Raw genomic sequence first — 14,238 nt, 5'->3', positions numbered from 1 at the left:
GTAATGCATGTTTTTTCAGGTTAATCAGGCTTGTGCAGACCTTGACAATAAGGGGGTCTTTCACCAATCAGCATAACTAGCAAGTGGACTGGCTCCTTTTCTTGCCTTTCTTTGCAAACAGACACCACGCTGAGTGTTTAGCTTTTCCATTCATATTTCAACCAGTGACCAATCTCCTCTTTTATAATGTCTCTGCCAGTATAATACCCTAGAAACTCACGTTTGAACAGACAGTAAGACGTTACCTGAAATATTAAAAATAGCTTTTAATTTGTGATTGTTGCAATTCTTTTTTTTTAGTAATTTTAATAAAACACCTATCAAGAATTCCTAAATCCACTCCTGCTATTGATGAATGAGAAATTACACTGTAATTTGATTGCTTAATCCCTATAGCTATGTTCATGCTCTCAGTGCATGCCATTCTACCCAGTCGCGTCTAATATTTACCTTAATGTTTAGCTTATACTGAGTATGTAAAGATTCTAACTTATGTAATTAATTTATATACATGTACACCATGCTGCAGGCTGTGAAAGATCCATTTGAAAACAGTTACCTTAAATTAGAGCCATTACAAATAAAAGGCAGATAAATAGAAGCCTGTCTGTGTTTCTAGGAAATTGAATCTTTCTCTTAGATATGGACATAATTGTGTCAGTCCAATAAAGATTTTGGGGGTTCGGTTGCAGGGGGCCCCCTCCATCACGGGCGCCAGTAGGAGAGAGAAATACAGGGTGAGTCAAAAGTCATAGGACACTGTTTTATCTGATTTTATTTTTTAGGCTGTCACAAGCCTCCATGATGCGGTGCTGAAGGTGTTTGTTAGTGTTTGTTGCGGATTTTCTCAGCATACAGAGATGACCCCAGAGATAAAAGTTGATAATAAAATAAAAAATCAAATAAAATAAAACCTGTCCTGTGACTTTTGACTCACCCTGTGTAATGATATTCTATTGTTACTGAGATAATCTCTGACATAAAACACTGTTCTAATCATTTTGGGTGTTGTCAGAACAGTAACTACATGTTTCATTACAAAGTGAGCACAGGCCTGTTTCATTTGATTTAGTGCAGCATAGTTTGTGAAACGTTGAATACAAATAACTGTAGTTGGTATTATTATTATTATAATAATAATTATTATTATTGTTGTTGTTGTGGCTCTACTGGTTCTATTTTGTCTGTTCCAATTTATTAAATCTCAGGAACAGTAAACATTGTGATGCCTATTGATATAATATTTGTACCACATTGCCCACCTCTATGTCACCAGTGGTTACACCGCTGCCAGTAATAAAAGGGGTGGTCAATAGGTGGGCTGCAGTCCGTTATTGTACACCTATGTAGTCCTGTCGACCTATATGATAGGTGAAGCTCATAAAGTGGTCATCTGGTAGCCATGGGGGTCCACTTGCAAGTGTGCTCTGCCAATATATATATATATATATATATATATATATATATATATATATATATATATATAATGTGTGTGTGTGTGTGTGTGTGTGTGTGTGTAAAATGCCGCTTGTGCTCAGATCAGGAAAAAAGTAAATCGGAAACAACGTTTCAACTGTTGGGACGCGGCCACTGTCTGGAGACGTTTGTTGATGAGAGGCTGACTTTTATTTGGCTTTTCCCTAAGCCAATCACAGACGAGATACGCATTACAAGCCAATCAGCTTTGAGGAGCACGAAGAAAGCCGAGAATAGACGACGTTGTCCGAGAGGCTGTAGCGGATCAACAGACGCATTTGCTTGTACGCAACAGGGCGTCGAGAGAGGAGGTGGCGGTTAGAGGCCAACTTCCTTCAGTTTTGGTAGAATTCACGGAAGAAGCCTCCACTTTTATTTAGTCAACGTTAGAAACATGACTAAACTCCGTCTGCTCCTGGGTTTAATGCTGCTGTTTATTGCGAACAGCGATGCAGTCATCAGGTAACGTTATGCTTCTCTGTATTTGGTCAAAGCGAGCTGCAAGTAGCGGCTGCCGTTTAGCAGTTTGCACTTAAACATTGCGTTCTGCTTTACACCAGATGTTCATTTTGTTTTAAGAGCTTTAGTGTAACCTGATTAAACATTGATGTGGTTAGACGGCGGCAAATCCAGTTTGTGTCCGATTCAGAGGCCCCAGCGCACTTTTCGCTGTCTTGCAGTTGAAAAGTGACTCGCTGTTCAGCGGACATTTCAGTGACGAAGCCTGTTAAGATGTCACTTCTGAAAAAGTGGTTAATGTGTGACTGGTTTTGTTTGCCGAGGCTGCAGTGAGCTGTAGTTTCCCTTTTTATTCTGCCCCGACGCTAGAATCCCCCTGCACAAAGCGCGGACAGTGCGCCGCCTGCTGGCTGACAACGGTATGACTATTGAAGAGCTGAAGGCAAGGGCCGAAGAAACTTCCCAGCAGTTTGTGACCACCACCGCCTCTTCAAACGCCACCACCACCGCCCCTACTACAGCTCCTGCCCCCACCGCACCTTCCCCTGTGGAGAAACTCACCAATTTCATGGATGTAAGCTGCAGTTCTCCAGACAAACCCATGCAAGCAACGTCCTCAGACAGACAGCCACTAAAAGGGAAATCGTTGAGATGTAAACAGTGGTTCATAGTGGCTTCATGTAGAAGGGAGCAATGTAGAGAAACTTACTTAATCTTTTTCTCAGCAGTGATTGTGATGGGAGTCACAGTGACTACAACACTGATATAACCATTTTATTTGCCACACTAATTGACAGATGAACCTGTTTTTGTCCTCTGATTTTTCATATGTAATGTTGACAGTAGCAGTATAGCGTAGTTCTTTGGAAACGATGTTGCCTCATGATGGCACTTTTGGACTTTTACATTTTAATTTTAAGCCGCAACCTCGACCAGGCAATCGTAAAACAATATCTCAGCCATCAGATGTATAATCATAACCATTTCATTGGATATGTTTCATTAGTTTGGCTGTAATTGGCCTTAAATGCTTCAAACATCTGGTTCATTTCACCACTACTGTAAACAATAGAGCATCGGTAGGTTTCCCTAGAGCAGAGCATTTCACATTAAACCACTCTGAATGACTCTCAACTATTTCAATTATACAGAATTTTTTGAAATTTATTTTTCTAAACTAACTTTTCTACTAACGTGGTTGGTATAGTGTAGTGGGTAACACCTCTATGCTGTAGACAGGTTCAATCCCCTGTTTGGACAAGCCCCCTACACTATACCAATAAGAGTCCTTGGGCAAGACTCCTAACACCGCCTTCGCCTACCTGTGTAGAATAATCAAACTGTAAGTCGCTCTGGATCTGAGAGTCAGCCAAATGCCGTAAATGTAACTCTTCTGGGCTGGAGTTCCTAAAAGCATTTAACACACAGACAGTTCTTAACTGGTAGAGTGAGTATCGCAGAGTACACTCCGATCTTAACACTAGTTAAGATGATCTTAAGATTAAGATGCTTTTGAAAAAATGGGTCCGGCCTAATATTGTGATGCTTCTGATGACATGTCTGGGTGTATGTTGGTCAAGATCATAGTGTATCTAAACCCAGGGTTAGGTTTATTCTGTCTTTTGTGTTTATTCTTAAAATCTAATCCACACACCACCCATTTTTGTGAGTATTAAGTGTAAGCTACAGACCAGTCCTGGTTTGTATGCAACTCCTTATTTTTCTTGTTTATTTTAGCATTTCAAGGATAAGATTGCTTACCCCTGTCTTCATGACTTGTTCCTAAGATTGGTTTTTGCTTCGCTTTGCCAGGCTCAGTACTTTGGCAGGATCAGCATTGGCACACCCCCTCAAGAGTTCACTGTGCTTTTTGATACGGGCTCCTCTAACCTGTGGGTGCCCTCCATTCACTGCTCCTTCTTCGATCTGGCCTGCTGTGAGTAAGATTGGGCTCTAATGAAATGTTTCATTTTCTCTGCCATTTGACAGCTTAAAGAAATACTCCAGTGAAGTCCAACCTAATGTCTATCAGCTGCATTGAATCATCTGCATCTATCAGCTGTATTGAATGATCGATTACCATAGATAGTAATTTCAACCTAGTCCTTGAACACAGTTGTAGTAGATGTGAATAATTTTAAGACACCCCCTGGCACTGAAGTGGACATGGGAGCAAACAGTGATAGTGTGTGATAGCCAGTTGAATTGCAGCTACCAAATACCAGTACTTATGGCCAGCTTGGCATACTGTAGATATCAGACTCTGTACGTCTGTGAGCTGAAACTACCTCATGCCTAACCATATTTAATTTTTTTCTCACATTTTCTCTCTCTGTCTTCTCTCAGGGTTACACCATCGTTATAACTCGAAGAAGTCTAGCACGTTTGTGAAGAATGGGACCGCATTCTCCATCCGGTATGGTAGAGGGAGTCTGTCTGGCTTCATCAGTCAAGACACAGTCAATGTAAGTCACCTAGAGTGATGCTTAGTAAATCCTGTAAATAACAAAACTCCAAGCATCCTGTATATGATCCAGTCACACTAAATGCATCACCTCTCCACTCAAATCACTCTGTACATGCTCCGATTTATCATAGTGACACTTAATGAACAGTGTAGAGACAAATAGCATCCAGCTCATCCTGTTAGATTGACCAATTTCAGTGTACAGATAATAAATACATCATTTACTTCTTACACTAAAGGTCTGCTGTGTAACAACACTTCAGTTCTTTACTTTCAGATCATCATGTATTGTAGTAGCTATCAAATTATTTAAAGTAGTTTCTAATAAGCTTTAAGGGTGAAAATTAAATATTTCTGGAGTTTAAGGGTTTGAACTGTTGAAATTGATAGTTCATTTTGATCAAACTGATGTGGGGAATGTATTATAAAAAGCAGAAAAGAGGTTGTGTATCACAAAGTCAGCAGCCTATTTAAAAAAGAAAAGTCTAATGCTACTGTTTGCTGAGCAAGCCTGTCAATATGTTTTTATATCTAACCCTTCTGTATGTATGTGCACTAGAGATTGAAACATTTGCCCAAACCTGATGTAGACCCCATTGCTAACCTCGGGTTGGAGTGCCATTTCCTAATGTCTGGCTTGGGTTAGGCGGGTCCTAACACCCCAGTGTTGACAGATTTTACCCAGCATTTCCTGCCGCTTTAATTTGCCTTATTTTCTCTTTTTTCCCAAAAGGTTTAGGATTAAGCAGATGAAGGATTATGCACACTGTGAGAACTGCATTATGAGAGTGCATTATGGAAAGTTTATCTTGACTAAAAATGTTTGCAGTGCTGTTTAAAAGTCAGGGTCTGTTTAGAGTGGTGCAGTTGATTCAACTACGAATCAGAAAGTCAAAGAAAATGCGGTAGATTCAGGAGAGAATCAACAAGAGTGTGATTCACTGTACAACAAATCAAGGGTCTACTTATTTAGGAAATCTGCTGATCTGCTTTCTTCCTACTACATACAGTGTGTCCCTAAAGAAAATGGAAACCCTCCTGTGTTAATCAATAGCCTCTTACATTGGCTGTCCGTGGCAAGGAGCAGCAGCACGCACAAACTTTAATTTCTCTTTGTTTTGGCCATCTGACACTATAGAAAGATATATATAAAAACATTATTTGGTTACTTTAGGTCGATAATTTAATAGTTGCATACAGTACACAAAAAATGATTGTCAAAAAAAATGTCATTAATTGCAAGTAATAATGTGGCAATTGATCGTCACCTAAAAGTTAGTGATTGTGACATACCTGCTCTAACATGTTTGTGTTCATATAGCTGGCAGGGTTGGACGTTACTGGGCAGCAGTTTGCTGAGGCGGTGAAGCAGCCTGGCATTGTGTTCGCTGTGGCGCGTTTTGACGGGGTTCTCGGCATGGCCTACCCCGCCATCTCTGTGGACAGAGTGACACCAGTGTTCGACTCTGCTATGGCTGCCAAACTCCTTCCACGGAACGTCTTCTCTTTCTACATAAACAGGTCTGTTCTTAACCAACGTACTGGAAGAACAAGCTGCCTAGCCCTGATGTCACACAGAGTTAAACCAGCCCACCCAAATTATATCTTTCGGAAATATCCAATAGGACTGGAAATCAAAATTTACTCCTAGGATAGGCTTTTTAGGCATTTCCCTTCTTTTTGTGCCTTTTTGAGATTCTGTTATTCAAATTCTATACTCCATATCATGAGGCTTTCAACTCCATAAAATAAAGCATGATTCTCAAATTAGACTGTGGAAAATTCCAGATTGCAAAAGAAACAATCTTTTAATAAAGCCATTTAAATATGCATAAAAAAGCTTTATTGTTACTATCAGGCTATTTTTCATCTAACCCCTCACCCCTGCCTTGTTGCAGTTCCTATTGTGGTGCTCCCCACAATTTGAATACCTACACCATATTGGTATATATTATTAGGAAACAGACATAGGTTGTTTAAAGAGGAAAATGGCTTGTGGTTGACCATCATCCAGTCTTATTTTAACTTGACCTTAATCTGAGCTTTCAAAAAAAACAAACAAAAAAAAAAACAGTTGAACAGTGAAGGAGTGAAGGAGAAATACTCTTTTATAACCCTTGTTGTTCCTCCTGTCTCCTCTCAGGCTATTTGCTATTGCATTTTCTGAGGGACAAGTGTAGAAAGAATGTTGTTATGCCACAGACATGTGACTTTGGTCTTGTGAGAGAGACATGTGACTGACTGATAGTACAGCTTTTTGAGTACAATGGCTGCTGCCAGTTTATAATAGGGGGCATGTCTGTCTCTTGACTAGCTGATGAAATTAATGGGAAAATAGTGGAAATATGTGCAGAAATGGCAGTTTTAGTAACAACACTAACAATGTACATCAGTTATTTAAACCTTGCTATTCAAGTGATTTGTGCTGGAGTATAAACTGCTTGACCTGACCTGACCTGACCTGTATTGTATGCTCTAGGGATGTGCATTCTGACTAATTCTAATATTCGAGTATCTGCAAAAGTTAATGAAGAGGTATCCAGTTGTCCTTGGGGAAGGAAAAGACAAAGTACTTTAGCTGGAATTAACATAGGGCAGTCTTTTTTAAGTGACAGCAATAAAAATAAGAGCGTAAGTATCAGTAGCTCAAAAATGTTGAAGCATCCAGAGGAAGACATTTAAAGATATGTTGTATATTTAAAAAAGCTGAGGAAAGTCTGTAGTTTTGTTGTTTTAGCAGAGACTGTCTCTTCAGATGTGAGCAATAACTACAGGTGCCAGGTATAACACTGGATGCCGATGAGCACTCATCTTTTCTTACATGACGTCTTTTCTCAGTAGACATTGTGCCACAGTTTAGGTACTCAGATAATGTTTTCACTGTTTCTGGAGCTAACATTTAATTAGATTAGTTAGTCTAGTAGGTAACAATGCCATGCTGCCTCTGTCTTCTTGATCACAACCATAGCAATGCGTCCTTGGCAGTGTGCTCATGTTAATGCAGTTGATTCGGAGTTGCAAAGTGTAATGTAGTTACTTAGCGATAAAACCATAATGTTTTACAGTCTCATCAAAACATAAAAGTTCATGTAAACACCAAAATAGTGATTTCAGTTTTTGACTATTGGCAGCTCTTATAGTCATTAGAATAATCAAGTACCCATACACATACCAAGTACCTAATATGAGCAAAACTTTTTGGCAGTAATGCTCCCGTCCTGTTGTGTGTTAGTGTTTACACTGGTTGAAGTGTAGCCTATTATTTCTTCATACTGAATAGTTACTTCATACTTGGGCTGCAGGATATTGCCAAAATATCACACTGCGATTGCATTATTACAAACTGTGATCACAGTGTTTCCCTGTGGGCTACAGTTCCTCATGAGAGACTCCACTATAACAAGAATGCATCAGCTGTAGCTGTAAGACACATATTATTTGGCTTTGTACAGTGTATGATGTACGCTCCCATGCAAAAAATAAAATGGACCGAGCCTAAAATACTATTCGTTTTTACTGATGGTTTCGGCCTGGTCAGAGTCCAGATTTAAACCCTATAAAGATGATCTGTTCTCATTTTAACGCAAACTGGCTTGGTAGTGTTTTTCAATTATTTGAAGCCATCAAAATACTGACTCTTCTTTTTGTAAAAGGCTGTCTGTGTATTTACTTCAAAATTGAAAGAAATCAATCATTTTTAATTGTTTGACAGCTATAACATGATTACTCCTTGATGTGGTTAAAGATTAATCATCATTATTTTGACCAAAATATTTTCTTTTTAGGATATTGCGTTTGCATATTGCAGGCCAGTATCGCAATAATGATTAACAAGAAATATATTATGCAGCCCCACCTCATACTGCACTTTTGTGTTCTGTGTTTGTTTAGGGACACTGCAGCGGAGATCGGGGGTGAACTGATGCTGGGTGGTTTTGATCAGCAGTACTTTGAAGGAGACCTTCACTATGTTAAAGTCACTCGTAAAGCCTACTGGCAGATCCAGATGGATCAGTATGTAGTCTTGCACACCACTACTTCTCATTCATTGCAGTTGTATGTAAACATTACCACCTAGTAGTTGAGAGTGCCACACATGACTTTTTACATGACAGTTTAATCTTGGTAGTTAATTATTCTTTTTTTTCTTTTTTTTTTTTTAAAGAATTTGCTCATTAAGAATTCTGGGGTTAAAATGGGATAAAATGTGTATCACCTTTTGAGGGTTTCACTTTTGACTTTTCTTGATCAAACAAATCATATTAAGCCTTTGATGTATGTTCACATATGAAGCATTGCAGTCACGTTGACCCCCAGGACTTTGTGGATTCTTTTGAGAAAACATAAGCCTAAATATATGTTTGTTACTTTTTTATTGTGGATGTCAGAGTTTAGTGCATGCTTTGCATATTCAGACGCAGCTGTGCTGATTCACATTAGCCACGTTTACATGCAATCTAATATTTCAAAAATAATCCGACCATTGGCTCAGTCGGAATAGAATATGTCTATGTAAACACCTCAATCGGAATATTCAGATTGAGGCCATTTGGAATACAATTTCTGTCTGATTGAATGAGGAGGGTAATCCTGTAAATTATTTGTTAAATAGAAGAATAATAGCCATATAAACGCCTGAATACGATTACTTTCCAATCGGGACATGCAAGTACGTTCTGCACATGTGCGTCGAGTCATAACAAAAGTTTATAATGTTCCAAATGGCAGAGCAGAAACTAGTCTGCAGAGGAGACGAAGTTTATGATCTGATCTTTAAAAGACGGCGGTGGGACTGACGTCCCCTCCTGTGTCTCGGAGCACGACGTCTTCCTCTCACACTTCCTTTATAAGTAAATGTGAAGGACGTTTTTCTGAGTGATATTTTAAAGCAATTAAAAACACAAGCGCCCCAACTGGAAACTCCTCTCTCGCCGACTGGACATCACGTGATGTTCGCTGTCATGGTAATGTTTACTCTAAGCTCTGCTCCACACATGTGCGTCATTTTTCATCGGATTACTTGTAGTGCGCATGTAAACGAAGATTTTCCATCAAATTGTTGAATAGAGTGAGCACAAACACTCAGTCTGAATCTGTAATCGGAATGTATTCAATCAGATTGGTAAAAATTGTTGCATGTAAACACAACCACTGATAACTGTGCTATCTGGCCTGCAGAGTTCAGGTAGGAGGCACCCTGACGCTCTGCAAAGGGGGTTGCCAGGCCATTGTTGACACAGGAACATCAATGATCGTGGGGCCAGTTCAGGAGATTCGAGCACTGCACAGAGTCATCGGAGCCATCCCTCTGCTGATGGGGGAGGCAAGTGGAACACACACACACACACACAGTCTGTTGTATCGTCTCCATATTGCACGGTTCAAGTGCACTTGAGCAGCTGGTTGAGAGTTGGTCACTTTCTCTCAATTAGAGATAGTAGACAGGATGTTAGCATGGTTTGTACGGGTGATATGTAACATCCATCCATCCATCCATCCATTTTCTAAGCCGCTTCTCCGTCAGGGTCGCGGGGGGGAGCTGGAGCCTATCCCAGCATATTAAAAAAAATGTCTCTCAGTAATCTTTTAATAAAGGAGGCTCACAGTAGGTTTAGTTGTTTATGGTTTTCCCTAAAGAGTTTGTTTCAAATGTCAGGAGCATTATTAGCACTGCTTAAGTGGATGCAATGCAGCCCACTATGTGGAACCTTAAATAAGGGAAACCATTGTACGTATAATTGTGGCAGTATTGGTGCATATACACTAAACATTTACTTTTCTTTGCTAGAATTTGTAAAGTCGTGGATTTCCTGTCACTTTGTTGGTTCCTATAGAGTAACCATGCACCATTGTGTTTTGTAGAGATTGTGGGGAATGATCTTTTAAAGAGTACACATTTAATTTATAAAAATAAGTTGGCCATTCAACAGTTCTGTGGTAAAGCAAATGGTTCTATATAGAACTATAAACACTCAAACACTTTGTCTCTTTGCATCCAGAAACTGTTCTTCATATTGAGGGAGAATGTGTTTTATGTGGTTATATAATTATAACTTTATTAAAAAGGGTTCTGTTATTGTTACAAGCTTGTAGCAACAGAGGAACACTTTCTGGTCACCCATTTACTTTAAGCCTGCAAATAGAACAGTACCAAAGTCTACCAAACAATGTACATGTCTGCTATTGCATTCCCTTACTGTGTTCATCAGCATCTGGCTTATTTTAACTGAAGTGTGCATGAACAGTTGGTGGATATTATGTTTGCATGAGTAATGTTTCTGTCTCTACTTCCTTTCTGTAGTACTGGATTGACTGCAAGAAAATTCCTTCTCTCCCCACGGTTTCACTGAGTCTGGGAGGAAAGATGTTCAACCTGACAGGAAAAGACTATGTTGTGAAGGTAACATGCTCTGTTAGCTTCACTGCCCTTTGTAGTCCTCTAAAACGGATGGTACAGTATGAAAAGAGAATTGTGATGTTTCCAGGATAAAGATCATTAGAATATCAGTGGGACTGATGTTTTGGTTTCCGACACTGTATGATGTACTGTCTATAAAAAATGGACAAAGCTAGAGCCAAAATTCAGGCGTCAAGATCAGGTCTTCATTTGTCAGTTTGTCACCCAACAAACAGTCATTCTCTCATTTCTCGCTTAGTCTACCCAGATGGGTGTGAGCATCTGCCTGTCTGGTTTCATGGCGATGGACGTGCCGCCCCCTGCTGGCCCGCTTTGGATCCTGGGGGATGTCTTCATTGGCCGTTATTACACAGTCTTTGACCGAGACAACGACCAAGTAGGATTCGCTCCTTCCAAATAAACCAAGGAATATTGTCAGCTTGCATTACCAAAGCCTAAACGAAACATGAAGGGAGAGCAGGGTTACAGAGCTGTTGGACTATAGACTGATTGAGAAAGCATAACGAAGCCGGAACCAAACTTTAGAGAAAGAGAAACTGATCCTCAGTGATCAGACTAACTTTAAGTAAAGCTTTTTGTGTACATTTTTCTTAACTATGCATTTTTTTATTGAGCTGTTCTTTGTTTGTACTTTTTTGTAATTTAGATATCAAATGAAGTATTAGTTTCATGTTATAAACGCTGGAAAAAGTTTATTAATGAAGTCCGTGTTTTTTCAGTTTTAGATTCGATCATAAGTTTGCAGAATTACTGATTACTGTTCTAATCCTGCAGCCTTTATCAATGTCAAAACCATTTAATTTTTATATCTTCGCTAATTTTTGAACACTGGATCCAGGATTTGCACTGTAATGGCTTTCAGCTGTGAAATTGAAATAAAGAGTTGAAGATTTCAAACACTTTGTGGCCGTTTTGTAAAACCCCTCTGTGACTAAATCAGTATTTGTTTGACAGCTTGGCTTTGAAAGCTTTAGTTGTAAAATTAGCACTTGGCTAACATAGCTAATTTGCTTCCTTAAGGAGTGAAAATATAGGGGATAGATGCTAGCTGGTGGAATCTACTAGCTTCTGTTTGTTGTGAGCCTGCAGGAAGACGTTCATATTTTTTTTTTTTTTTTTTTTTCCATATCCACTGATGCATGATGAGGCAGTCGGAATATATTTGAGGTGAACAAGAGTCTTTGCATTTAATAGATTACAGGAAAAGAATGTACGGCCTTGATCACTAACCAAGATTGTGTAAGTTGATTTTAAAAAAAAATCTTAATCATAAAGAATCATAAAGAATTCACCAGTGTTTTAGGGGCAGTCATGGGCTGGAGGTTAGGGAACCAGCCTCGTGACCGGAAGGTCGCTGGTTCGATCTCCAGCAAGACACCTAACCCCCAGCTGCTCCCTGGGCGCTGCGGATTGGGCTGCCCACTGCTCCAGGCAAGTGTGCTCACTGCCCCCTAGTGCTCACTAGAGTGTATGTGGTGTTTCACTTCACTGATGGATTAAATGCGGAGGTGAAATTTCCCCGTTGTGGGACTAATAAGGGACACAATCTAAATCTTTTCTTCCTTGGGATTTGTTCTTAGGTAAGAATAGAATTACACACATTCAGGAGCATAGAGGTGTGAACTATTTTGCAGTTTAACTTTTCTCAAGAACAAAAAAAAAAAATTTGGTGAATGAGGCCCAGTGTCTCAAATGATGAGACGAGCCACACATAACATGGTAATGAATTAACAAAGTAAAAAAAAAATAATTTGCAGGATTTCAGCCCAACTTCAATAGGGTTAATGTGGCCAATGGTGTGATGGTAAAGTGACGGCTGTTTGAGTTCTCTCCCTCGCATGCCCTGATCAGTCACGTTTTCCATTTCCCCCAAATTATTTTAGTCTTCTCTGAGACACAGAGTACATCACATGACAGCCAACATGACACTAATTCAATTTGAACCAGAACTAACTAAAGGCCTTTCAGACACATGTTTCTCCTCAAGCATTTGCCTGCCATGGTCAAAAAAGGTCAGCTAACTGTCAACTAACAATGAAAAGTCACACATCCATGTTTGTCTATTCAAATTTCTGTAATAAATGAATTTAGCTTTTAACATTAATGTTAAATTTCATGCATCAGCAGGGACTCCCCAGCCAAGTATTTCAGGCCTCCACAATCTTGATTTGATGGAAAGTGGTGAACTTTACATAGACCATTATGAAACACCAAATCCACACTGATGCTCAATCTGTGTTTTATTTCTACCTGATGCATTGCACAGTGCCTCACTGGAAAACAACTCCACCACAGAGATTGGATGTACAAAGTGCATTGTGTACCATTTCTATCAAGAAACAAAAAAAAAAACTGAAGGAAACAAATGAAATAAATGCACACACTTTGCATATAAGCACATGGCAGAGAACAAGGTGGAGGTAGAAGTCTTTGATCGTGCTTGTGAAACGGCATTTGTACAAAAACAACTGCTGGCAGAACAGCATAGGTAGACAGTGGTGTTCAGGTTTGAAATTGCAAGCAAAGAGGAAAAAAAATAATAATCAAGACTCCAGTACAAAGTCACTGTGAAACCATTGGAGACAGGACCGTTTCTTTCTACTGGTGCTAAAAGGAGTGGCTAGGAACCCCCCCCTCTGAGCCACCAGTACCCCACAAGTATGTAGTGTTTAACATTGTTAACACTTTGTTTTTCCATTTTTTTTTTAAAAATAAAGATTAATACGATATGAGTGGGTGGGAGCCATAAGCTAGACATCACTAAGGAGCCTCAGATGTTCAGAAACAGCCCCGTTTGCAGAGGATAGTCTTTTTTTCCCTTAACAACAGACATTTCAGACAAAGAAGGTATGACACAAAAACTGTACAGGGAATACTGTATTGTTTTGGTTGCCTGTACATATAAAAATACTAAAACGTCTGTTACATTTCCATTTTTTTCTGTGCTGATCCGTACACCACGTTGCTGTTTAACCACACATTTCCCATTTCATCCTTGCAAAAAATGTGGAAAACTAAGGCTATGTTTAGTGGCACACAGCAGGTCTCATTTCATACACTAAATGAGCCAAAATCTGCCCTGCTCCATGCAGACATGGTGCACTTCATGAAACCGTGTGGAAGCAGACCAAAGCCTGTGGTCAACAGAGACAGGAATGAAACCTTTTAGCACTTCCTCTCTTTCATACACTAAAGATAACAGCTGCTTCTTTAGAGCCGTTCCGTATCTTGCACCCTTAAGGGAACAGTCCAGCCAAACTCTAGAAACAAACCGGTGATTTCCAGCCAACATTCCCATCATACTTTGCTATTTTTTTTTTCCGCCACAGAGGATTAATCATGCAGCTAGGAAGTCAGACCTTCAGTCCTAACTATATAATAAAACATAAAAGCAATAAAACTGAAGAGATTTGAATTT

General features: G+C 39.5%; 1 protein-coding gene across 1 annotated transcript; it reads left to right on the top strand.

Moving 5' to 3' along the window:
• Positions 1 to 1,728: 1,728 nt before the first annotated feature.
• napsa (napsin A aspartic peptidase) lies at positions 1,729 to 11,719 on the top strand. Its single transcript, XM_017720631.2, has 9 exons — positions 1,729 to 1,938; positions 2,305 to 2,509; positions 3,748 to 3,871; positions 4,282 to 4,400; positions 5,724 to 5,923; positions 8,294 to 8,416; positions 9,581 to 9,725; positions 10,704 to 10,802; positions 11,059 to 11,719. Exons 1-9 carry the CDS (start codon positions 1,871 to 1,873, stop codon positions 11,218 to 11,220), a joined length of 1,245 nt encoding a protein of 414 aa, XP_017576120.1. The 5' UTR covers positions 1,729 to 1,870; the 3' UTR covers positions 11,221 to 11,719.
• The last annotated feature ends 2,519 nt before the right edge of the window (positions 11,720 to 14,238 follow it).

The sequence above is a fragment of the Pygocentrus nattereri genome, chromosome 1 (genome assembly GCF_015220715.1).
Source record: "Pygocentrus nattereri isolate fPygNat1 chromosome 1, fPygNat1.pri, whole genome shotgun sequence".
Classification (NCBI taxonomy): domain Eukaryota; kingdom Metazoa; phylum Chordata; class Actinopteri; order Characiformes; family Serrasalmidae; genus Pygocentrus; species Pygocentrus nattereri.
Note: the sequence above shows the minus strand (reverse complement) of the source record. Positions and strands in the feature narration are given on the sequence as shown.